This window comes from Andrographis paniculata, unplaced genomic scaffold (assembly GCF_009805555.1).
Source record: "Andrographis paniculata isolate CXL003 unplaced genomic scaffold, ASM980555v1 Contig98END, whole genome shotgun sequence".
NCBI lineage: Eukaryota > Viridiplantae > Streptophyta > Magnoliopsida > Lamiales > Acanthaceae > Andrographis > Andrographis paniculata.
In genome coordinates, this window is record NW_026137637.1 from 452022 (window position 1) to 479216 (window position 27195).

A 27195-nucleotide genomic window follows, 5' to 3' on the forward strand; every position below is an offset into this window, starting at 1 on the left:
TGACGTCAAAATAATTGTTGAATGTAATATTTTAAATAAAGATTTGTTTTTTTTTTTTTTAATTTAATAGTTTAAATATCTAATGAAGTATGATGTTGGTTCTATAATCACTTTCGGAAAATAATCCATTCACGATTTTATTGGTTTGAGTGATTATGCTGGATAATATTATTTTATTTTATTCAACTTAAATCACATTTGTACTATAATTGATGTTTGAATCACTTTAAAAATAAGTAGAAACCAAGAACAAAAGTTGGATAAATTTTTATAATAACGTACTTTTAAATTGTTAAAATTATTCAAAGGTTATGATGCTAATATCATTGTATTTTTCTATAAATCTTTTATAATTTATTTTTAAATTTTATTAATTATACTTAAAAAGCTTAAATTATAGTATAAGAAAATAATTTTTAAATTTGATTATTTATATTTTAATTTTGGAAAAAAAAATTTAAGTCTCAATATAATCAATATTTATCAATTCTAGTCCAAATAATAAATATTCATAAATTTTAGTCTCATTATAAATATTTTAATTAATATTAATTTCATTGTTACAAAATAAATAGAAATGGCTGACATGAATATAACGAAAATGATGCGACAACCGACTTGATCAGACACGATTATAAAATGAAACACGACCAGCTAGGCGGCTGACGTTGGTCGGAGCTAGCAGAATCGGAGAAGCCAGAACTGCCGGTGGGCTTAATCCAGGAGGGATCGTAAACCACGACGACGGTTAGGCGGCGGCGGGGCAAAGATAAGAACTTGGGCACTCCGGAGCCGGTCCTCTCGGAAATCCGGCGGCGGTGGCGCAGTCATCGTCGGAGGGGAGGAAGGTGGATAAAGAAAGTGAAAGGTATAAAAGTGTGTTTGGTACAGAAAATTGAAGGGTAGAAATGTTTCTATTTATCTTGTTTGTTTAAACTAGAAAAATAAAATTTGAAAAATAAATTATTTTTTTATTGGTGTAGTATATTTATTGTTATTTTATTTTATTTTTTATATTATTTAATATTTATAAATTTTTTAAATTGTATTATGTCAACCTTATAAAATACTACATTTATATATTATTAACTACTTAATCTTTATGGTTTTTTAAAATCTTAAAAAAGGCCACATCCAATTTATTATTTAAAATTAATTTTTTTTTTTTTGTTGATTCTTACTAGTTAAAATTCGCTTTGCTCGGTTAATCATTTACTATTTTATCGATGTATTCAAATATTTTGCCATGTTTTATTTTATACTGCGGTATTGTGTCCAGATCAACTGTCGTAATAACTCCATTAGGTCCATATCAGCATTTTTTTATGATTTTTTATAATTTATGACTAATATTGATTAAAATTATTTATAATAAAACTAAAATTGATAATTTATTTATTTTTCTTATATTGAGCCTAAAATTGATAAATTTTGATTATATTAGGACTAGTATTAATTTTTCACTTTAAAATTTTAATTTAAGGATAATATATAAATTAAAAATAAAATTACAATCCAATATTAAATTATTTGTATTTTACGATTTATTTTAAAATTTTATAAATTATATTGAATAATTTTAGTATAATTAAAAAAAATATATATTTTTAAATTTGGTGTTTCAATTATAATTTTAAATTTTAATTCAAGTATAATATTAAAAATAATAATATAATTATATTAAATATTTATTTTAAATCAAAATTTACTATTTTTAAAATATAGGAAAAATATCAAAATAGTGTGTTCACCTAATAATATTTTGTTGACATGATTATCAATTAATATTAACAAAAAAAAAAATTCTACTTCATCCGTCCATTCATAATGCATACATATTTATATTTAAATTGTTCAATTATAAAGTAATCAATTAATTAAATATCTCATTTTTTTTTTCAACAAATACTCATATTTTATCATTACATAATTAATTTTATACCAAAAAAACAAAGATAAAACTATTTTTACATTACTTTTAACTACTCATTACAAATACTATTATTTTTTAAACTCCGCATAAAAGTAAACGTATACTTATAAATTGGACGGAATGAGTGATATATACACACGTTCACACAAATGTATATAATACATATTTTATTTACTCACAAAAGATTAATAATTCAAACAAAATATTATTTTTATTATAAAAAATATATTTTTTTATGTTACCAACAAGCTTCCTCATACATCATATAAAAAATATCTTTATATAAAATATTACTATGTGTTTATTTAGTTGTGGTTTAAAATTGATTTGATAGATTGTTAGATTTGAGTTTTAATTTAAATAGTATTTTGATATGATGTTTGTGAAAAAAAAATAATGAATTTTTATTGAAAATTCTACATGATAAATAATGTTTATTTTGATTTGAAATGCTAAAATCATAAACTTTAAATGAGTATTTATTAATGTTATATCAACTAATTATTTAAATTTAAAATTTATTAATATCAAAATATAATAAAATAACAAAATACAAAAAAATATAAAAATAATACTCTCTCCGTCCCACATTGGATGTCTGGGTCACCGTAGATACGGGAATTTATGATAAGTATATTTAGTAAATAATTAAGAGTGTATTAATGAAAATAATTATCTTATAATATAAATAATTATAAATTAAGATTAAGATAACTAATTACTTTAATTAATTTTTTTTTAAAAATAAATTATAAAATTTAAAATAAGATTAAAATGTGTAATCATTCTTCAAAAAAAGAAAGTGACATGGGATGTGAGACGGACAGAAACGGTAATGTCCACATGATATGTGGGACGGATGGGAGTATTAATGATAATTATTATTATCTACATAATATAAAATAATATATATGGTGGGCCCAAAAAATAACTTCTCCCAAAAAAAAAAAAAAAAAAAAAAAGAAAAATCCACACCACTCATCTACAAATAATTTGTATGGTATTAGGTTAGTTCGAAATTTACTCATCTACAAATAGTTTATTCACTGTCTACTTTCGGATAGCGGTTGCAAATTTTTCCCATCATAAAAAATATATTTATAGTCCCATAAGGGATGATCTGATGATGAAGGAGTTGGACTTGTGACAGCGAGATCATGAGTTCAAATCTCTGACGCGTGAGGTACCTAGTGCCCGCAGTAGAGGCTCGCGTCATCAAAATATATATATACATACTCAATTTATGCTATTTTGATTTGAATATAAAAATTTAAAAATAATAATTATTTAATATAAACATAAAAGAATAAAAAAAAAAATAAAATATTATAAAAATGTAATAATAAATTCATAAAAAAGATAGTAACAAAATTATTTTATTGTAACAACTAATTTAATGAAAACCGTTTAGAATTAACATTTAATTCCCATCAATATCCCAATCTTAAATACAATTGAATAATTGCTTTTATTTATTACTTTTTTAAATCTTCATCCCTCCCATCCTTTTATATATAGACTCACGTAACATTGACAAAGAGTCGATACACAATTACAACTAATTATTACTTCACTCCTCAAAATGGCTTGTGCCATGATAAAAATACTTATAATGTTCATTTTTCTACAGGTTACTATTCATGTAAAGATATGTAATTTATTTTGTTAATGATAAAAAAAAAAAATACTTACATTGTTTTGTATTTTTTTTTCTAAGGTTAATATTCACCAGATGTTCGCAGCACATTGTAGTCTATTTTGGCACAAACAAACGATTGTGGTCCTAAATAATCTACCAGCTTCGGTGTGGGTTCATTGCGCCTCAAAGACCGACGAATTAGGATTCAGAACACTAGCCGTGAACGAATCTTTTCAATGGCGATTTTGCGAGAATTACTTTGGGCATACTTTATATTTTTGTCATTTCTGGTGGGGATCGAAAAATAAAGCTTTCGACGTGTTCAATGGAAAGTATGAACTCGGACCCCCCGATAAACAAAAATATACAAGACAATGGATCGCAAAATCGGATGGTTTTTATCTCGAAATGCCGATAGATAATTCTACAGTGATAAAGAAATATGATTGGTGAAACTTACAATTGTTGTAAAACATGAATAAAAATGATGTCAAAATTGAATGTAATATTTTAAATCAAAAGTTATTTTTTTATTTGATATTTTAAATATCTAATGAAGTATGATGTTTGTTCTATAGGATTTATTTCCTTTTGAGTGTTTAGAGTGAATAATATTATATCAGAACAGATCAGAAATTAAAGTTTCATTTAAAAATCTAATTACATGATTTAGTTTATTAAATAATATAATTAATATAATTATACAAATTAAAATGTAAGTGTTCAGCATTGTGGCACTTGATCCAATCTGATATTATATTATCTATTTTAATTGCATATTTATTATAATTAAATAATATTGAACTAATATGCTAATTACTGATAATTAATACTAACTAAATGAATAGGATAAATTAATTTATCCAATTAACTTATTAACATATATACTAAAATTTATGTTATTCTGTATTTAATAAAATGAAATAATATCATATTAATTAATTTCGTAATAACTCGAATTATAAATCAATCCTTCAAAATAAAAGCTTCATATTACACAATACATACAAATACCATTGCAGCTAGGGTCTTGGAAAAAAAAAAAATCGAAATAAGGCGCTGTTACGGAAATTCCAGGAAATCAAAACGGGACAACAAAGATAAAAGAACACAAGAATTTGGTAACCCAGTTCGATCACGATATCTACGTCTGGGGGCGCTGCCAAACCAGGAATTTTACTATAAAGTACGCAGACACATGTCAAAGTGAGAATACATGGATATTTATAGCTAAGTTTTTTATAATAATATTCAAATCATATCTCTAAAATCTAAAATATAATATCCGAATCATATCCCTAGATTTTAGGATATAATCAGGCTTCATATCCCAACAATCTCCCACTTGAAGACTGATTTCATCTTCCACTTCAACATACCCCGAATCACTGCATGAGTGGAATGGCGCTCCTGAGACCAAAATCCATGACTTCATTGGACTGCTGACGCTCAGAATCAGCGCATCGGATATCTCCTCCGTTGCGTTTGCTGAACCCTGATCCTTCTCCGGCGCCCTGACAGTTTCAAGTGCCCCTTGCAGTTCCAACATACCACCTGACTTGCATCTTCTTTGTCCTTATTCTTCGGCTTCAACTTTGACTTGATCTTCACACTTTCCTTTTGCCTCAAATCTAAATTTAGTCGAGACATTCTCCCAAAGGGTTAGTCGAACCGCACTCATCGTCTTCCTGTTGATCTTCTTGTATTCGGCTTCATCCATGTCTTCGGATTTCTCTTTCAATACTATCTTTACCATTCATTTAATCTTCTATATGCATATTTTAGAAACCGAAGTTCATACCATCGAATACCTTGACAACATGACGATCACCCATCTTGACTCCCACAAACAAACCTAAGGTTCACTTGATATGAGAGCACATCGGATATTCCGCTGCGTTTGCCGAAACCCTTATCCTTCCCTACCAACCTTGCACCGCCTATCACAAAGGGACTCGCTGCCTGACCTACCAGTCGGGACCGACCCAACACCGTCAGGAGACTTTCGACATAAGGCACCTCCGCAGGTCACAAGGATTCCCACAGCCACAATCAATATCCGATGCCTCCCAGTCCACCTTACCAACGAACTAGGCTCTGATACCACTTGTTACGTAAATTCCAGGAAATCAAAACGGGACAACAAAGATAAAAGAACACAAGAATTTGGTAACCCAGTTTGATCACGATGATCTAAGTCTGAGGGCGCTACCAAGCCAGGAATTTTACTATAAAGTACGCAAGGCACATGTTAAAGTGAGAATACATGGATATTTATAGCCTAAGTTTTTTATAATAATATCCAAATCATATCTCTAAAATCTAAAATATAATATCCGAATCATATCCCTAGATTTTAGGATATAATTAGGCTTCATATCCTAACAGGCGCATTTTACTTTTAAAAGACATATCAAAATAACATAATTTCATTACGGTATGATAAAAATAATACCAAAAATTTAGATATGCCACAAATTTCGATATAGTATCATATATACTAACTTTTATAATTTTGAAATTTCTAAAGTTTTCGATGTATACCGAAATACCAGACCAAGAATATCGTCTACCCAGTTTGATATTTTTATATTTAGGATAACGATACATATCGTTAATTTGGTATTTTGATACTAATTATTTCTTTTCTCCAAAATTATAAATTTATTTTTAATTTTATTATTTCAGTATGAACGGTATAAATGGGCAATTCCCTATACCGAATTATCAGTCTAATACAATATATATGATCAACCGTTCTGAATTTTCGATATACAAAATTTTTAGTACAATATAATACTCCATTTTTTTCGTCTTTAAGGATTACATTTACATTTTGTCATAGTTAACATTAAAAATATCCTTATATTTACATAATTTTTTTCTTTTACAAATGTCTTTCTATTAGTATTATAAGACATTAATAAAAGTATTTTTGCATTTTTTTTTAATTTATACTAAGTTTTGATATAATAATCAATATTAAAAAATTAACATACAAAAAGTAAATGAGTCCTTAAAGCCGTACAGAGATAGTACATATAGTATACTATCATGGTATAGGACAAAAATAACATTTTTCTACAATATCAAACACTTAGAACAACATTTTAAGACTATCAGAAGCTGAATTTCATTCCTAGAAATGCTGTATGAGTTCATGCTTAATGATCGATTCGATGTTTATTTATATCATATCATGATTTTCTTATGCTAAACGAAGAAAGGCACACCTGAATCGACAACAATTCCGGGAGTTTCTCAAGTGGTCCGAGGCTCGACGAAAACTGAGGTAGTCCTCGAAGGTACTTTGAATGAACCGGAGGGCGAGTCGTAGGACGAGTCCTTGACAACATCATCTGTCGAATTCAACTGGAAACGAAGCATGCGGTGAGCTGATTGTTCGATTTCTAGCTAGCTCTAAAGCGAAGAAGTTGCGAAGATTGATAATATGACCAGAGTTGAGATAAAATGAATTTTTTTTACTGACATACATTTCGATCACTAAAAGAGATATTTGAAGAACCTGGATTGGGTGCAGTTGTAGACGCCGTCCCTTCAAAGGTTGGCTGGTGAATTCGATAGGAGTCGGGCGCATGTTGATTATAACGACAATGTATGAGTAGCTGCATTTTCAATGACGACACAATTAGTTCGAAAATCAAAGAGAATGTAGATAAGCAATCAAAACAGGATCAAAACCACACACGCACAAATATATATTTCTTCAAATATTTTAACAAAAAAAACCATATGTCGAAATGTGCACATAAGATTTAGTTCCAGTTCCAGCCGATGTCTACATTAAGCAAAAATAATTACCCCCTCCGTCCTAGATAATTTGGGCTTATTCCTATAAATACAAGAATTTATGTAAGTATACTTAGTACTCCCTTTGTCCTGCAAACTTATTATCATTTTTCTTTTTTTGGTTGTCATCTAAACTTATTCCCGTTTTTTTTTTAGTAAAAGAATATCACTTTTTTTACTTTTTCTTTACCATAAAAAGGAAAAAGTTTATATTTTTACCTACTTTTCTTAAAACTCGTGTTCGATCAAATAGACATACTTTTAATGACGGAGGGAGTAGTAATTAAGAAGTCTATTAGTAAAAATAATTATTGTAAATTAAGATTAAAATAACTAAATAATTTAATTAAGATTAAGAAATTATAAATATAAAATTTAAAATGTGATTAATCATATTTCCAAAAAAGAAAAAGGATAAATTAAATGTGACGAACGAAAATAAAAAATAGGGATAAATTATATGAGACTGAAGGAGTAATAAACTTCGTTGTTACCGACTTGGAATCAAGTTGAGGAAGTCCAGGTATCCCTTCAAACCCATCTTCGATGCTCATTACAATCACGCCCGGGAGCCATGAAGGACCGTTGTTGTGGAACTGTATGCGTTCCTGGATTAAGAGACTTTCAATTCAGAAAGATCGTCGTTTGCAGCATAAGAATGAGAGTGTTACAATATGAGAATAAAGAAAGAAAAATTTCAAATATATAAAGGTTTCTTCGATGAATTAACAATAGAATACAATGAAGTTACGTATATATCACAACCAAATAGGATTCCAAAAATATCGAAACACCAATATATAGTAAATGTAAAACTTCAAAACTAGGATAACATTCGTGATTTACCCAAGTTGTAGCGAGAATTTTTAAGATTTATGTTGATTTTTAATTATCCAATGGATTATGTTGGGACACTAAACCCCAACAATTGAAATTCAAAGACTAGTGAGTATATGCAATCTTTCTATTTGTTGCATATAAGCTTAACTTTAAAAATTCCCATCAACGGTATTCGAGCAAAATGGCTCAACAGATATAAATGCAAAGTACCATCACTTTCGCTCTTTCAAAGTACTCCGAACTAAAAATCTGTGTGGCATTTTAGTGAAAAAGCACAAAAAGGATAAACATTTAATTGCAGGAATCACTTATAACCTGGATTTCTTTCGTAGAACCCAAACGGAATAGTGGTGAAGAGTATCTGATGCCAATGAAGCTTGAAAAGTTCTCTAGTGCTGCAAGGATGTGACTCTTCTGTGGCTTATAGGCAGGATCTGCCAGTCTGGTTTTAATTCTGAAAGTAAAGTTACATCGTATAAATTAAATTTAGAAGGAACATATATACAAAATAAAGGTATATATATGAACGGAATTTCTCTGCACATCTATTCCATTAGCTAAAAGTAGAAGTAGTTCAACTCTACATGGAAAAGAACATTCGATGGTGATGCTTACAGTGGCCAATTATGCTTGTTCTTTTCTTTTGGAGGAAGGCCAATGCCCCAATTGTTAGAGTTGTAGGTGAAATCTAACCTGGAGATGGTTTCGGCATATTATCGAATCAGTAAGTTTTCACATTGTTTAAGGCATTTACATGGTATACACAATATTGGTACATAGAGAAAGGAGACGAATACTGTAACAGAACTACATAATAATAATATATGATGTATACGCTTGAATTGCACAAGATGTAGTTTTACTTAATCTTGGAACCTTGTTCGGTTAATATACAATCTAGGTTAAGAATATTTCCATCCAAGGGTTTCATGTAAAGAGACCAGCTACTACTACCACCTTTTGAAATGTAAGTAAGTTGAGTTACCTGTTGAACCAATCACCAGAATTATATGAATCGCGATCTAATGATTTAGAGCGTAGAATCTCATCACCAGCATGGAAAAAAGGTATTCCCTAGAAAGATAACCCAAGAACACTTTATGTTCAGAAAACATTATTAACCTATACTAACTTGGTAGAAAAAACTAGTTGAAAGAAATATTTAGTAGAAGATGTTTAGAACATATTTTATAATTGGAGATATTATAGATTAGATGATCTAGAAAATGTTGCACTTTTTTTTTCTTTTATTTTTGTCCTTTTCAATAAAAGGCTTCTGAACGCATCATGATTAAAGCCGAAACAGGAATTTTTAAACCATCCCCAATTTGTTTTTAAGAAAATGCATGCATAAAGTTGCTATTGTGAAAAATCAATATTGGTCAATGGTACCTAAATTGCAATATATATATATGTATACGTAATGTCCAACCTGGGAAAGAGCTATTATGCTTGTTGCTAAATGGTTCATCCTGCATCTTGCATCCAGAGAGATATTTACCGGAGTCTATACAGAAGAAAGAGTAATGTGTTCAATGATTTAGCAGAGCATGAAATGAAACTGAAACAAAATATACAATAGCAATGTTACCTTCAGACTCACAATGTCGAACAATGTCTCGTTGTCATGAGCAGAAACATAGTTCACCTAATTCCATAAGATTAAACAATAGTAGGATAGGATTTCCATACGCAAATAATAGAAAGTTTTAAAACTGATTGAAGGCTTGGTATTTTCAGATATTCCATCTTAACTACAAACAATAATGTGACTAACAAGGAGTGAGAATACTTACTATCTCGACAGGTGATGAAGCATATGCAACTGGTTTCCCATCATGCAGTGAAATTTCACATCCTTTCACCTGTTTGGATGCAATGAACGACAAAACATTATCTAAGTGTTTTCAATGATGCAACACTGATGGACATACAGTGAGGGTTAAACATGAGCAAAAGTGCTTCTAAACTATCATCGCTGTTCGTTCCAAAGCTTATATGTCGCACAATGTACTTAATGTAAATTCATCTGCTATTTCTAGAGAAGTTTCATTATGAAACTTTACTTGGGGAGATAAATATTGACTCAAGTTAGTGTCATCCATCAAATAGGAGTTGTCACAGCAGCTACAAGTATTCGACACTACTTCCAAGTAAGGAAGGTCCTTTTCTGTTATTAACTTTGTCAAGAGCAATTTTCCTTTGATGGGTGATGTTAAGAAGGGATTCGCGGTTCCAACATAAAATCAATCGGTGATTGGTGGAGTTGCCATTCACCCTTATAAACAAAAGGAGATCCCACCAATATTTTTCTAATGTGGAATATACTTAACACTCCCCTTTGAAATGAAATTATCTCAAAATTCTAATCAAGATCAATATCCATCTAATATGGGTACCCATGGCTCTGAAACCATATTAAGATGGGATCCAGATGGTCAGGATATATGGCTCCCACCCGAAAGACCCGGGTTCGGGTCATGGAAACAGAACCATATCGATCTTGGTGAGGATTTCCAAATGATTTTATCCTGAGAGGGAGTGTTGAGTATATTCCACATTGTTAAAATGTTGGGATCTCCTCTTGCTTCTAAGGTAAAGGGAATTCCACTTATCACCGATTGGGTATGATCCTGGTTAGAATTTCGAGATGGTATCATCTCGAGGTGGAGTGTTGAGTGTATCCCAGATTGTAAAATGTTAGGAAACTTCCCTAGTTTATACAGTTGAAGGGCTACCCCACTTGTCATGAACCACGAATCCCTTCTTAACAGGTAATATATACCCAAACCAAGAGATTGGGTTGCAATTTTTTGAAAATTAACTAATAAAAAATTTGTGTATAAGAACAAAGTTAATGGCAATGGCATGGTATTGTTACCTCTTTGCCGTCATGGTTGGTGAGAATGAAATCCTTGAGGTTAGCAGCCATCCCAATCTGTCAACAGTCACACAACAGAGAACCATAAAGAGTTCATACGAGAACTGATGAAGCAGCAGATGTGTAAGTAGAAGCCTATCATGCAATGCATTAATCTCTAGAGACCTTAGCAGAAACCCGTAGAGCGGCACAAACAAACTCCTGTAGGTCGTGTATCATAAAGAAACAAGTATAGAAGTATAATTATATAAGATCTTAACATGGTTATGTTTACTATGAGTGAACATGTTTAAAATATTGTTTTATGCTGTTGATGTAAAATTACAAAGATATGAGCTACAATGTAGTGGATTACATACAGAGATCTGTGTTCCTATCCTTTTCAGCATAATCAGGTGTTGAAACATTTTAAAGTTACATTCCCATATTACACCTGCAATTTGTTACTTCATTTACAAAATAAATAAAAAAACTAATTAAAACTAAAACTAGAATCATAGGTATTAACTGTAATGTTCAAAAATAAAGTTACAAACTTACAATCAATAAAAAAGTAATAAAAAAAAGGAAAAAGGATCATTGTGGGTCTTGGGAAAAAGTAATATCATAATTACTAAATTAACGAATACATATAATCTTGATTGTTAAATAAATAAATTCTAATGTTGTTTTAGGGGTAGAAATAAAAATGCATTATTTTCAGTAGGGATATTTATTTTCAAGAATAAAAAAGAATAATAGGCTTACTGGAAGCTTCATTGAGATGTTTCACACTACTAGTTCAAAGCAGTTCTTTTAAAAATGGTTAAAAGGCAGATGTGTGCATTTGTAAATGCCAAAAGTGCTTTCTGAAAGATAGAACATATTGCATTTGTTACCTATAATGTATGGCTCGTTAAAAGAGCATCAAGATCTCATATGCCATGAAAAAAGCTACATTATGTAGTTCCCTACATAACACAGTCATTTATTCAAGTACCTGAATGTGATCCCTTAATACACCAAGTGTCCTGTCTACATTAGCCTTGCTTCCGTGGTCATGTCCATTGGGCTGAAGAAGTGGCAGCGAAAAGAGATGTTAAAAATGCACATACAGCAAAACTTATTCAATTTGAACTCCAGTGAAAAAGCAATTGCTGATGACTAAGGGATGAAAGAAATTGGTGCTGCTCACACACGAAGTTAATGAATATAAACAATTGTAAAATAAAGATTACCTCCAAAGACAAACCTGTTACAAAACCTTGTTGAAGCGGATGTCCAAATGGAGATCCACCAAGCACTGCATCTCTAATCCGATCATTGAAGCTGAATGCACGATTCAATCCATCAAGACTATTGAAGATAGTCCATTTTTCAAATTATAAACTGATGATCATTCATTCATCAGCAAATATTACTTTGGTCAATATACATAAATTTAGAGTTCCTAGTGTCTATGTGCCGTAGAATATGCTATCACTTCATTTCTATGTCACTCTTCATAAAAGGTAAAGTTTATGTAGGAAGTAACTTTGCTATATATAAAATGAAAAGAATAATCACCCTAACATGTTAAATAATTGCTAGACAAAAATAATATTAGGGTGAGGCAATTAGGGTTAAGGCCTATAAGGTTTCAGAACTGCCCTAGAGTTGGTAAGTATTAGGTTACTGTTTTAGTACTATCCAGAATTTGAATTAGCCGGTAGGCTTGAGGCAGAGAGAGTAACAATGAACCTTTGAAGGTTGGGAGGGGTTAGCAGTACCTTCCAATTCCAGTTCCAGAAAGGTTGAACTGTGATGCATTTACACCACGTGCATTATTCGCCACTTCTCCAAAGTCCCATCCTTCACCATATCTGGAAATGAAAATGGTAAAATTAATCACAAAAAGATAAAAAAAAAACATGTACTCCCTCCGTCCCAAACACCGTGCAACATTTCCTTTTGGGTATGTCCCAAACACCCTGCAACATTTCTAAATTAGAAAATAATTAATTATTCTTAATCTATATCCCCACACTTTATCCCATCACATCACCCTAATAAAAAAATAAAATATATACTTCTCTCTCCATCACATCACCTAATTACTCAATTATCCTACTTAATACTTCTCACCGAAAATCCTACGCCCAACTTAAATTTAGCACCTTGTTTGGGACGAAGGAAGTATATCTATATATATATATATATAAACAACCAATTGTAAGAAGGCATACCTAACTATATATAATGCATTTAGAAAGCAGAAAAGGTGCAGAGAACAATTATCAGTAAACCACATACATATAGATGGTAGATCCATCTACTCCATTATTTTGTCTTGATAAATTCTGAAGCATCTTTTTAGCCTTTACCTGCACTATGCAAACCAGAAATTCATATACTTACAGCTGCAAAAGTATGAAAATTATAGAAAGAACTAGCTCAGTATTTGTGTGAATCAAACAGTTCTGCATACCAACTATTGAGGGAGTTAAGAAAGGTTACTTTGTTTAAAAAGCATCTTGTAAAAGAGAAAAAAAAAAAAAAAAAAAAAAAGCACACCATTATCCCATTTTCGAAATTCCTCCATCTGGAAATTCGGAAAAATCATGGCAGGTATAAGCTTATTTTCTCTTGCAAACAATTTTCACCATTGTATATCCAATCAGCTATAAGGTTATCAGAAATTATTTCAGCCCCTTGGCAATATAGTCCAAATCCCAGTAATCCTAGAAAATAATATGAATTTGAAAATTTTTCAACATGGAATAAATGCTCAGATACAAATCTAGAGCAGAGAAACTATATGATACATTAAAACTTATACCATTGTACGTTTCATTATGTGACCCATGAGGTCAAAACGGAATCCATCAACCTGCCATTAATGAGAATGATTAGTACAGTAACAAGACGAAATACATAATCCCCCCCCCCCCCCCAACTACGAAAAAGAAAAAGAAAAGAGCAGAAAAAGTCTAAGTTATATTTGCATCGATTCCATTTGAATGCCAAAGCTAAATCCTAGTAGGATTTGAAATTCTATACATTGAAAAACGATCCAACTTTGGTCACATCGAATAAGCATTAGGGTCAATCACCAACTAAGAATTACATCATTTAGATCTCATTAGTAAAAGTGACCGAAGGAAGCTAGCAACTCTAAATCACAATTAATTAATCTTCTAATAAACTGTGTGTGGAATGTGCTATAAACTTAGCTGAGAAGTATTTGATTATTTTGTGTGTAACCTACTGGACACTAAGGCCTTAGGAACTTGATCTAGCAGAAGGCCCGGCCTAATTGTTGCAGTGACTCAGCATCTCAACTTGTCCCAGGGATTATGTGAGTTGCCCGGGGAAACAGTAAACAGGAAGGAATAAAAATAAATAAGTAAAGCAGAAAAGAAAAAGGAAAACCTTATAATTGATAGCCCAGTGCAATAGATCATCAATAATCAACCGTTCAACCATATAGTGCTCACTGGCTGTATTGTTTATGCAGGTACTGTGTTCGATTAAGCCATCAAGGTTCCTCCTGAGGTAATAACCTGGTACAATCTGCAATTATTTCATAGTAAAGACCATGAATGAAGCATCAATGGCATGCCACGGTGCCACCAAGCATTGCACTATAAAATTTAGTGTCATGGTTGAGCCCTAAAGCTTGATCTTTAGAGCTAAGAGTTACCAAAGCCGTTTTTTCATAACGGACACACTGAACTATAGAATAGATTATTCATTCTGTATGCATCCCCACATCATATTCCCTTCTTAATAAAAGTTAAGCCACATTATTCATTCTTTAGCCCTGTTGAATTTAACAAATACAATAGATGTTTCCTTTCTAAGGATAGGACAATAGAAAATTATTGGGTGTGCTTCATTATGTTGTCAAAATTGTTTCCACACTAAAAATATTAATCCAATACCTATTTTTCCCCTTAAAACATAGCATCCAAAACCTATTTTCTAATCAAACACCTATTTTATTGTAAAAGGATCACATCCAAAACCTATTTTCACTTCAAATTATTACTATTTATAAAACAACCCCAAAACACAAACAAACCCAAAAAAAATAGTCAAACCAAATGTGTTGTATGACCTTGTCTAAGACAGAGTTCTCATCATAGGGACCACTTGCATGTAAGTGATTGTAGACAACATCCAGTACAACGCGAAGACCAATCTGATTTAGCGCCTGCCAGTACAGAAATTATTAGACAATTGCACTTTCAGTGCCACAAATGTGACTATTTCTAGTTAGTCCACAATTTATCAACAATTAATTGTCTCTCAGAATTTAAAGTTAGTTGCCATGATGAGTAAAATTTTGATAATTTTAGTTCCATAATTTGCAAAGTTGTTAAGATTAATAGAAAATGTCATGCAAGACACAATTCATTTAACACCATGGGTGATCATTGTAATTTGCTAACTATCTGTAATAGAAATAGAAGCATACACTTCTAGAGCTAAAACTACAATCTTTCCAAAGGATCACAATCAAAAGCGTCCCCCCTCCCCCCCCCCCCCCCCCCCCCCCCACACACACACACAAAAGGTCAACAAATATGCACACACCTGCACCATTTTGCGGAACTCTAATATGCGGGTTGAGCCATCAGCATTGCTAGCATAGCTTCCTTTTGGGACACCCCAAAGAACAGGGTTATAACTTTCCAGACACAATTTCAAAAGAAAGTTAAAAAAAAAAAATTAAATTAGTTGGCAAAGTAAACAATAGTGTTATTCAAGAGTTCGACTACAAGAGAAAGTATCTCACCCCCAGTTATAACCATCTTCATTCTGGATGGCAGTTATATGAGCCTGCTGTTCATCAGAGTCTGGAGGATATGATTCAAGCATCTGAAAATCTGTTTTAAGGATTTATCTCATTCAAAAGAAAAACGAGTGATATGGTAGGTATCACATAAAATGATAACTAAAACAGTCCAAAAAAAACCAGCTGTTCAAGTGTAACCTTGCATTATGCCACTCTAGCACATAAACAATAAACTACAAAGTTGAGAAATTTTTCAGGATTATATTGTGCCAAGTAACCTGGTGGTATAAAACTAGCATGCATCCTGACTCTCGAGACTCTTCCATAGAATTTCAGAGTTGCCATTGCATCCATCCCTTGGACTTGCCCATTTTCTCATTAAACATCTTATGTTTCACATACATAAATTTTAATCAAGTACACAAATCATTAATTCCAAAAACAGAAAAAAGAAGACTGGAAAAGAAAATACAAAAAGGAAACCAGGAGAACAGAAAAGCTCAGTCATTCTTATGTTTTAAGCACCAGCAGCTGCGTTTTTAATACTAAAAAACAATTCCCTTAAAATCATGAACTTAAAGAGTATAAGGAAAACAATGATGAAGCTTAGTTTAATTAAAATTAGTGAAACACTGTAGAGAAAATAATGCATAAAGAATATTTATTTCATACCTATATTCTTCCATTTAACCTTCTCATCATCAACACCAGCAAAATGGAAGACTGGCAGTAGATGAATATGTGAGATACCAGCACTAGATAACCTTTTAAGATGAAGCATTCCAGCTGAGTCCTACAAGTAAACAAAAGCTCTATTGATAACAACTGAAATTCTAAAACGTCCACAAAAACATTCTATTTCTACTTTTAAAGTATGCCATTTTAAAAATTGAATTGTGGGGCAGATAAACTTGCAGTTCAAATTTCACTTTCCCATGGAAAAGATTAACCCTCTATGTAACTGAAATTGATGGTGAAAACTGAAAAGAATGGCTAATTATATTACAATGTGATATTGAATAAATTAATTGAAAATTACCATAAGATGCTGGCAAAAGATATGAACCAACAATACAAGGGACCAATCACAAAGATTACCACAGAAGTAAATGCAAGGTAGCCTCCGCGAAAGTCGGAGGGCACTGTATCATCAATGGCGCTGGCAAAAAAGAACTGAATTAATGTAAACATAGGTAGTCCATACAATTAAGTTCTCGAGTGCAATGCTAGATTTTTTTAGTAATTCATTTATATTATTAAATGAATAGATTGGAAGCATTATGTATCACATGCCCGAAGGTACTTACCTGAAATCCCTCACATGCAATTCATATATACTTATGTCAGAAAAGGAACCGAGACTTGGCTTTTCATGTACCAAACTATCCCAAGCTTCTGGTTTCGAAATCTCAGAATCAACATTAACAATAAGGGTTCGTCGGCCATCGGCTGAAATCCTACTCGGACAATAAAATTTATGCTTTGAAAAGAAAGTCATGTGGTAGCATTGAGCAGTTATGTGTAGATAAAATGATCAATGTACCCTCGTGCATATGGATCATTTGCAAAACATTTTTCAATCCGCATTGTGCTGGGATGGTAAACAGAGACTTCATAGACATAGTAGCTGCCCTCCCATGTAATAGGACCTTTTGCACTCCAAACACCATTCAACTCCTTGAGCTGGACAACCTCATAAGGATCACTGCCTTGAGGTTCTTTATAAATTAAAGCGCGTACATTCTGTGTACACCCAAAATTATAGTGACAGACACCCAATCGAAGTTTAATAGCCCAAAAATACTCAGCTGAATGTAGGATATGTAAATAACAAGATAAGAAAAAAAGTATTCACCTGTGCTGTAGGTGCCCAAAGGTACAGAGAAACAGCTTCAGATGAAAAAATCACACCTAGAGGACCATTGTAAGAAAATAATTCATCCATGATACCGGGTAACTGCAGACCAGCAATGTTGGTGCATTCTCCGGCAGCTGCATATTGTAACAAATCGATCATGCAAGTCTAGGCAATCAAGATTTATAACGAATAGATATCTTGGATGAATTAAATATAATATAATATAATAATAACCATTAATACATATAATAACATATCTCTGCATCAGCTTAAACTTCTATTTGATGTGGTCTTTCAACAAGACATAACGAAAATGGCGAGAAAAAGAAAACAGATGAGAATTCAAACAGCTCATGTACTCATTTGATTTTCTTAAACCATATATTTTTTGCAATCCAGTTCACTAAAGTCAACTCAAGGTACGATTGTACCAAAAGATTTCAAAAGTTGTGAGAAAATGACAAACATAAGGAATATGTTATGCAATATTAATGGCACACTTTTAACATTTCGAATAGGCAGCTAAAGCTATTGCACTTACAGTTTAAAATAGCAATAGCCATCTGAGACTTCAATAAAGATTTGACATCCATGGCAGAAGGAACTTGGAAGGATCGTAAATCTTGAATATAAGGAAATTTCTGTATCACCTAAGGTAACAAAGAAGTCATTAAAGATAGGAGTTGAATTGTATACTTGACAAATACAACATAAGTTATCCATCAGACAAGTATCTTACATGTTTGGGAAGCCTTTCTTTACTTTCTTCGAGCCTAACTTCTACATCATAGCCTGTTTCAAGAAAAGGAAATATATATTCTTTTTTCTTGTTCGAAACCAGATAAGCATCTTTAGGAAGATTGTCAATTAAAAGACCTTTGACCTCCCCATTTTCTAGAGATAGTTTAGCATTTTTGCTGCCATAGAGATAACAAGAACCATCTCCAGCAGCCACATCCCAAACAATTATTTCTTGGCTAACCCAAAATGCTCGAGAATACAGAATTCCATCATCCTGAAAAGGCATAAAAGGTCAGAAGTAGCAGTTGAGTAGTAGAAAGAACTGCAATCGACACCAAACTTTCCTTATCAAAAGCTGTCTGGACACACTAAATATTTTGCTTTATTCTAAACATTATTTGGTCTTGAGATGTAAAAAAAATAAAAAACCTTCAAATGTGAAACCCTTACATTAAATGCTGCATATTTATCAAAAACATTTATACGTACAACACAAAATTCACACATTTCTTGTCATATCAAGATGGAATAGAACTTCAACGAGGGCATATGCTCCTCAACAGCTATGGGGCCTAAATTTTATCAAATTAAGGCTTTCCAAATATTATTGTCCTACATACAACTAAATGATTCAACTCCACTTATTTCTCTCTCAGTCCATGCTGCGAGAATTTTCTTTAATTAATAAGCAAAAGGATCATCATTACTTTTAGGACATTCTCAAAACAGTGAAAGAAAAACTGGGAGAGCACTGATCATATTTCCACTGTGTTCGCGTATTAGTAGATAAAAGCATTGTCTCTTCCCATTGAGATTGATACAGCAGCATTCCCCTTATAGAATATAATCACACCTTGATTTTGGTTAACAAACATAATCAAATTCTAAACTATATATCATATCATATTCTAGAGGGAATACCACATTCTAAGATTACTATTAAACATTCTCTCCATTGAACCCCAGTATAATTATGACCCTACAAATCAACCATCTTTAACCAAGCTAGGAGGGTTACAAGTCCTTTCAACAACTTTGTCCTCACTCAGCATGTTCCTTAGCAACCTTCCTAAGGGCCACTCATCCTGAATAGCATGGACTTTGTTTCTTGGTAAACTCTACAGTTTTTTAAAGTGGCCTAAAAAAAACGCAACATAGTAAACACACTTAACTCTCAAGTTCTAACCGGTGACCTCCCGAAAAGTGGATCACAGCAGCAATCACACTTAGTTCCTAATGTGGCTTCTGAAAAATAAGGTGCCCCAAAACAAAATTGCATCAGACTTAACTAAGTAGTTATTACAGGTATGATTCAGGGACAGTGAAAAACATTAGCTGAATTATAGACCCGCTACCAGAAATTCAGTATGTAATTTCAGCATTCAATGTGTTTTCTTTAATATAATTTTGCCAATCTTCTTATCATAGCAATAAAGGATGTTATGTAAGAAGCATCTATAGACTCCTTTTCGAGAGCTATATACAACTCTCTGTTGTAATTGCAATTCAATTAAGAGGGCTGAAAGAGTAATTATTTAGCCAGATCCAAAAAAACCACTTCTTCAAACTTAGTGTTATTAATCCACTCAAAATCCATTAAATTTTTCATCTCACTATCACTCCTTGAACAGCGATTTCATGCAACAAAAAAGTTGTGCCAAATTGGGATGATCAATTCGAATACTCTACAATAGATAATACACTTCATACACTCGCATCATCACACTTACTTACCCAAGCATATCCATAGCCTAACCAACTCATTAACAACAGTAAACATCCATCCAATCGACGAGCTCGTGATTAAAATAAGAATTGAAGACACAAGCATCAGAGATAGGAGGAACCAGAAGCGCAGAAGAGGAAGAAGTGGCGCCATCATCAATCGCCATGGCTGAGGGACAACGGAGCCCAACGGAAGCTCTGTGCTGCACAATGCGGCGTCGACGGTGTCTGAGGCTCGTCGGAAACGCGTAAAGCTGCGGCGGAAGATATGGAGAGCTTAAATTCGTCAACCAAGTGTACTGAAATGGTTGAGAGAATTGTACAACTGACATTTCCTTCTTCTTCTTCTTCGTCCCTTCAGTCGACCTCAACCTCAACCTCACTGTTTGTGATTTCTGTTTTTGTTGCAGCGTCTTTTATTAAAAAAAATTATTTTTAATTATTTAAAGAACTATTAAAATATTGGGATAAAATTATTTTTTCTCGATATGACTAAAACTCATATTTTTTGTTATAATATAAAAAATTTAATTTCAATATAATCAAAATTTATAATTTTTTTTCTCCAAACTCTGATATAAATTTTTTATCAATTTTAATCTCAATATAACCAAAATTCATCATTTTTTGGTCTCAATATAATCAAATCTAATTTTTTTATCCCACCGTCAACAAACCGACGAAAATGCTGACGTGGACTTGCAAAATTGTGCAATTTCTTCAAATATTTTCACGTCAGCATTGTTCGTCGGTTTGTTGACGATGATACAGAAAAAAGATAAGGTTTGATTATATTGAGACAAAAAATAATGAATTTTTGTTATATTAAGACTAAAATTGATAAAAAAAATTTTATATTGGGACAAAAATAATAAGTTTTGGTTATATTAGGATAAAAAAATGATATGTTTTGGTTATATTGAGACCAAAATGGATAAAATTTTTATATTGGGACCAAAAATGATTTTTTTCCTAAAATATTTTATATAAAAAAATAAACTAATTTTTGGTTGAATAAAGTAGGGGTGAGCAAAATATCCGAAATCCGAAAATCCGAAAAATCCGAACCAAATTTTGACAAATTTCGAATTTTTGAATCGGATCGAATCAGTATACTTAAAATTCGAACCAATCCGAAATCCGAAATATAAGATTTTAATATATTTATTTATTATATATATTTATTTTATTAGAAAATATTATATTTTAATATAAAAAAACTCAAAATTATTAATTATATTTTAATATATTTACTTTTATATTATATATATTTAATATTACGAAATAATAATAAAATATAAAAGAAAATTACAAATTAAAAAAGAATTAAAAATATTTAAAATTAAGGATCTTTCGGTTTGGTTCGGGTTTTTTTTTTTCAAATTTTGAATTTTTGGATTTCGAATTTCGATTATTTCAGTTTGATTCAGATTGATTTTTTCAAAAATTTTGGATTATCAAATAGATTCGAATTTTGCCAACATACCAAAAGTTGTGTTTGGTTAAAGGATGTTTATGAGTTTTTATTATTTTAATGTTTTTTTAACAAAAATATCAAATATGTATTTTATTTTTTTTTTTATATTTAAAAATAATTTTATAATTAGCATATCAATGTATATACTCTTATCTTTTGTTTTTTTAATTGTGGGTTAAATTTATGTATAATCCATTTATAGTAAATAATATCATTTATATACAATTTTATTACTCTTGTATAATAACTAATTTATTACTATATTTTCTACTCACCCAACTATTTTTTTTTATTAATTTTTTTAAAATACTTCAATTTTATTTTCTAAATATTCAACATTTATATTAATGTGTCCACTTTAGGTTCGCCTTTAGAGTCACATTTTCAATATTGTATTTAACATTAAAAATATTTTTATATTTGTATAATATTTTTTTTTGTACAAATGTCTTTCTATTAATATTATAAGACACGAGTATTTTTGTACTTTTTCTTAATTTGTATTATGTTTCGATATAATAATTAATATTCAAATATCAACACGTAAAAATGAGACCTTAGAGCTATTATTTATAACTTAAACAAAAAAGTCAATAAATTATAATAGTATTAAAGCTATAAAGCCAAGCCAAGCATCTCTAGGTCGACGCATTTTCAATCGAGTCTGTCGTACAAGACTTATCTACAATGCAATTTACCATACCGACGTGATTTATAAATTATTACGCCGGTTGAAATTTAAAAAGATAAAGTATTATTTAAATCTTAAAAGGGTTCAAATTACAAAATTTTTGACACTAGCGATCCATTTTTATCATTGGACTATACGTACAAACTTTAAAATTTAAATTTAGACCGTCATTACATTACTCGTGTCTATCTCACTTCGATCGGCCTCTCCATACCTCATAATTTCTGCGAGCTTCACAAGGCTCGCGGTGGCCATAACTGCCTTGGCATTTAAGTCGTGTAGAGCTCTCGAATTCAGACATTGGCATGCCTTGAACGCCGCTTCGAGAAGTTCCTCGTTCTTTTCTGGCCCCATCAAACAATGTCCTAGAATTCTTAAAATCGGTTGCAATAACTCCCATGGCAGATTGATTCGCCCTCCTAACTTACCCTCTTTTCTATCGTGCTTGTCAAGATCACTGTCAATGTTAAGATTCTGACCCGACCTGTATAGAAATGTAAGAACGAGTTAAAGAATATACATTTCTTGTTATAAAAACAATTTGGGTGTTTATTTGTGGGATTATGATTTTGAGTATTAGTTTTTAATAATAAAAATTTTGAATTAAAATAGTTATCTAATATGATATAAATATATATTGAATGAGTGTAAATTAAAATTAGATGTTTGATATAATATTTTTTAAAAAATAAAATAAAATAGTAAAACCTTCATAGGGATACCCTTGAAGTATATCAAACATAGCAAACATCATTTTACCAAAATATACAACAAAATCAAAACCTACAAATACAATACGACACCCTTGAAGTAAAATTACACAAATTATCATTAAGATATATTGTTTATTAAATTTTATATAAAATAATAAACAGTATTTTAATAACAAATAATAATTAATTTAATTTGAAATATAACTAATAATTTGATAACAAATAATAACCAATTTAATAATTTTGCATGGTATCAAGTTCAATCAAATTTATCACATTAATAAAAAAAATTTTGCAAATTTTTTTAAATTTTTATTACGAGTTAATATAATAATTAATATTCAAACATACATCATACAATAATTTTTTTAAATACTCTCGCTATGTCGCTATATTTATTTTTCTTTCACAGTTTTTTTAGATAATGGAAATTTATATATTTAATTGTATTCTTAATTACTTTTGAAATATCTTTTTAAAATAATTTTATTCTTTTTTATTTAATCTATAAGACCTTTAAAATATTTTAAATAAAAAAATAACATCAATATATATATATATAATAAAATTGAAATTGTAATAATACCCAGGCGGACCAGATTTTGCAGAAATGGCAGAACTCAATTTTGGATCCAAGTGGAATCTGCGCAATTCTGCTGTAATACAGTTCCAATCCCACGCCCACGATCCTCGCGCGGCGCGTGGATCTCACCGTCCCGTGCGGCTCAAGGCTCGCCGATATCACCCCCAATTGTGGCTCCGACGCGGCGGCCGGGGATTTCTGCGGAAGCGTCTTCGCCGCGGCACCGCCGCCATCGTGGTAGACGCTCGGCTGGGCGAGGTCGGGGATCGCGGCGGTGACGGGCTGCCCGTTGCGGGCGGCGGTCACGTGCGCGTAGACGGCGAGAAGGACGGACTCGAAGCCGGCGAGTGGCTTGTTGAGGGCGGCGGCGGCGCGTGAGAGGTAAACGCCGGCGACGGCGGGGAGGAAGCGGAGGACGACGAGCTGGAGGTCGTGGTCGGAGGAGTGGAACGTGTCGTAAAGCCACGCGCAGAGGTTGTCGTTGACGGCGCCGGAGTCGGCGCGGCGGAGGTGGGCGGAGACCTCCTTTGCGACGGCGGCGTCGTGGAGGAGGGCGGCTGCGGAGGAAGCGCCGGCGGCGGCGGGGAGGATCGCCGACAGGGCCTGGATCGCTGACTGGGATTTGCGGCTGTCGCCCATTTTCGGGGAGTACGATGTTTGGGGTGATGATTGGTAATTAATGTGGGTAATAAATGCAGTTAATTGGTTTGAAAGGAGAAGAATGTGGAGATAATTATGGATCTTTAATGCAGCAATGAATGCCAAGTGTCGTTTTTTCTTTTAGTTTGTAATGTTGAATCCAACCTCAAATTTTGGGAGTAGATTATTTGTTAAAATTATTGATTAAGTACAATGTGAATGTAAATTGTACATTTAATTAAATTAGGGTTTGAACAAAAAAATTATGCTTGAACTAAAAAAAAAATAAGTTCGAAAAGTTCTTGGACCATGTCCAACCTAGCACCACGAATAAGTATTTATATATATATATATATATATTAATAAATAAATGTACGGAAAAAATAAAAATATAGTCTACTTGTTAAATTTTTGTGACATCATATGATTAACATATATTCAAGGTTTGCTAAAATAACTTCAAATTTTTAGACATGCATACATATATTGGGCGACGGTTACCATGTTGTCTGGTTCAAATAAAACGGCGATGATTTTGTATACAACACAACACAAAGTTGTATGATATAGAATAATGTGTTTTTGTAGATTATATTTTATACTGTGTTGTATGATGTACTTATTGTGTGCTAATATTATAATATATTGTGCTATATATAATTATATAATGTAATATAAAAATATGTGTTATATATTGTCATATCTTTTGTCTTTTTATATATATATAAAAATATTATGATCGGCACCTGTTGGACATGTGTCCAAACAATTTGCTAAACAATAAGGTTTCAAAAGATGATGCTTCAAAGGATCGGATTTTGCTCCAGAAAATGAAGCTTCGAGGGAGGAGGCTCGAAGACAAAGATAAAGTCAGAGCCTCTAGGCTGCGAAGCCATCCAATGAATTTCATTTTTGGCAATACTGTACAAAATTCATTTATGATTTGACAAAATTGCGCTAAATCCTTCGTACTTCTAAAATTACATAGTCACTCTCGTGGTTTCATAAACTTTATTTTTAATTTCATCAGCCGTTTTTATTTAACGGTGTTCGATCTACACGCCCCTAAATTGCGAATAAGTTTCAGAATTTCTATTTCTAGACGGCTCAAATTACAAATATATTCATTCATCTTATAATTAGCCTCAATAAATAGTAAAAAAAATTAAAACATAGGAAAATAACTATTTTTGAGTATATTTAATATTTTTGAAGCTAAATATAAGAAGAATGATTATACTTGTAATTTAAGGATTTTGAAATGGAGATTCTGAAACTCATTTGTAATTTGGGCACATACATGTCAAACATCGCTAAATAAGAACGGTCGAGGGGGTTAGAACTAGAATTTATAAAATCATGAGGAAACTTGATGCAATTTTAGAAGTATGAAAAATTTGACACAATTTCATAAAATCATACGTAGATTTTGTGCAATTTTTTTTTTCTTGTTTGATTGGATCCAATTAAATGTTATTTGTATAAAATATTTTGGTTTTGATTTCAAAATCAAATAACACTCAAGTATTTACGATTTTTAATAAAAATATAATTGATCAGTTCACCTAAAAGTATACACTTAAATTTTTTTTGCGCAAATTTAAAAAATAATAGTATTTTAGTGGATAATAAAAAATAATATAAATATAATTTTGCTCTTATTTTTTTATAAAAATAATAATATAATAATAAATTATAGATATTTGTAAAAAAAAAATATAAAATAATTAATTTATAATTGGATAATTCAAAATAAAAATAGTATTAATTTTTTAGAATATATAATATCAAAATAATATTTAATCCAAAAACTCCCAATTTTATATGAAAAGCAAATAAACCCATAGAGATTAGTTAGTAGTAGGGATTTTTTGTTACTTCTTATTTGGACTTATTTTGTGTTATTATTTTAATTTTTTTTAGAAAAATATGGTAATTTTTTTTCCCAAAGCAAATAAACCCTTACGTTTCATATGAATAAATTAAAATAAAAATATCTGTTAAGCTTAGTTTGCAGAATATTATATTTGGCCAGGAGTTTTCCAGTGCGCATGTTCGGGTAGCGGCTGCATGTTTCCACGTCAAAAAATAAATAAAAAATAAAATATAAAATATAAAATATAACTAAATAAAATAAAATAAATAATAAAAATAAAGCCAGAAACAATAATAATGAAAGGAAAAATGCACTTAAATAAAGCTTATTGAAATGATGATTGTTGGTCCAAACATCATTGCCTATGTACCCAAATTTCCTATACTACAAAATTAAATTTTTTGATTTTCGTAAGCCACATTTCTTATTATTTTAATTATTTGTTTGAAAATATATATTTTTAAAATTTTTTCTTTTTAAATTGAGTTTGTTCACTTTCAAATTATACAATTTTCAATAACTAATAAACCCCCTAAATATCATTTTTTGTGACGGAATTTCTAATTAATACTATAAAAAGATACTATATATATTCACATAATTAATATATATGCTCTATTCATTTTCTAAACAAATCAATAATTATTTTTATATTATAAAAATATTTCTACATACTTTACAAGGTCTATTTTTATTTTTTTTATATAAATAATTCTTTAACGCAATATTTTATTAAAAAATTATATTTTTATTAAAAAAAATAGAATAATTAATAATAAAGTCCGGTAAAAATAAACTCCAATTATTATTTTATAATAATAAGATAAATTATTTTTTAATCTTGTATCTAATTATTATTTTATAATAATAAATATTTTTTTTTTTCAAAATGTTAATTCTAAATAAATCCTATTTAAAAATAATTTCGTATATAAAATTTCCTGATAGCAAATTTCCACTATATTTCAAAGGATCAGAAAATATTGAACTACATAAACAAAATTTATCAAAGGATCAGAAAATATTGAAC

At 30.9% G+C, this 27195-nt stretch overlaps 2 protein-coding genes across 4 annotated transcripts; both read right to left on the reverse strand.

The window, feature by feature from the left end:
• Positions 1–6564: 6564 nt before the first annotated feature.
• LOC127243953 (pullulanase 1, chloroplastic) lies at positions 6565–20583 on the reverse strand. Of its 3 annotated transcripts, none has more exons than XM_051264207.1 (28): positions 20309–20583; positions 18597–18735; positions 18460–18512; positions 18262–18370; positions 17718–17854; positions 17406–17605; positions 17170–17319; positions 16961–17021; positions 16535–16655; positions 15863–15953; positions 15661–15754; positions 15182–15277; positions 14494–14634; positions 13901–13951; positions 13375–13445; positions 12852–12944; positions 12321–12411; positions 12083–12154; positions 11104–11160; positions 10019–10087; positions 9814–9870; positions 9655–9729; positions 9208–9296; positions 8838–8915; positions 8538–8676; positions 7881–7990; positions 7099–7198; positions 6565–6944 (listed from the first exon to the last, which is right to left on the reverse strand). In XM_051264207.1, the coding sequence occupies exons 1-28, from the start codon at positions 20516–20518 to the stop codon at positions 6834–6836; spliced, it is 2865 nt and encodes a 954-aa protein (XP_051120164.1). In that variant the 5' UTR covers positions 20519–20583; the 3' UTR covers positions 6565–6833. The 3 variants fall into 3 exon arrangements, with proteins under 3 accessions (XP_051120164.1, XP_051120165.1, XP_051120166.1); XM_051264208.1 differs by having other exon boundaries at positions 20196–20309; XM_051264209.1 differs by lacking the exon at positions 20309–20583 and having other exon boundaries at positions 6566–6944; positions 18604–18740.
• Positions 20584–22442: 1859 nt separating this feature from the next.
• On the reverse strand, positions 22443–24289 carry LOC127243744 (uncharacterized). The gene is made up of 2 exons (XM_051263909.1): positions 23664–24289; positions 22443–22838 (listed from the first exon to the last, which is right to left on the reverse strand). The coding sequence occupies exons 1-2, from the start codon at positions 24287–24289 to the stop codon at positions 22514–22516; spliced, it is 951 nt and encodes a 316-aa protein (XP_051119866.1). The 3' UTR covers positions 22443–22513.
• Positions 24290–27195: the final 2906 nt, after the last annotated feature.

What these genes read in the sequence shown, in the direction of transcription:
- LOC127243953 (XM_051264207.1), bottom strand. Translation starts at nt 20,518, where the DNA reads ATGTCAGTTGTACAATTCTCTCAACCATTTCAGTACACTTGGTTGACG. An exon ending in AAGAAAGGCTTCCCAAACAT is followed by an intron (nt 18,371 to 18,459) that starts GTAAGATACTTG and finishes TTGTTACCTTAG; the next exon opens with GTGATACAGAAATTTCCTTA. An exon ending in TTTGGGCACCTACAGCACAG is followed by an intron (nt 17,606 to 17,717) that starts GTGAATACTTTT and finishes GGGTGTACACAG; the next exon opens with AATGTACGCGCTTTAATTTA.
- LOC127243744 (XM_051263909.1), bottom strand. Translation starts at nt 24,289, where the DNA reads ATGGGCGACAGCCGCAAATCCCAGTCAGCGATCCAGGCCCTGTCGGCG. An exon ending in TGCCATTTCTGCAAAATCTG is followed by an intron (nt 22,839 to 23,663) that starts GTCCGCCTGGGT and finishes ATTTCTATACAG; the next exon opens with GTCGGGTCAGAATCTTAACA.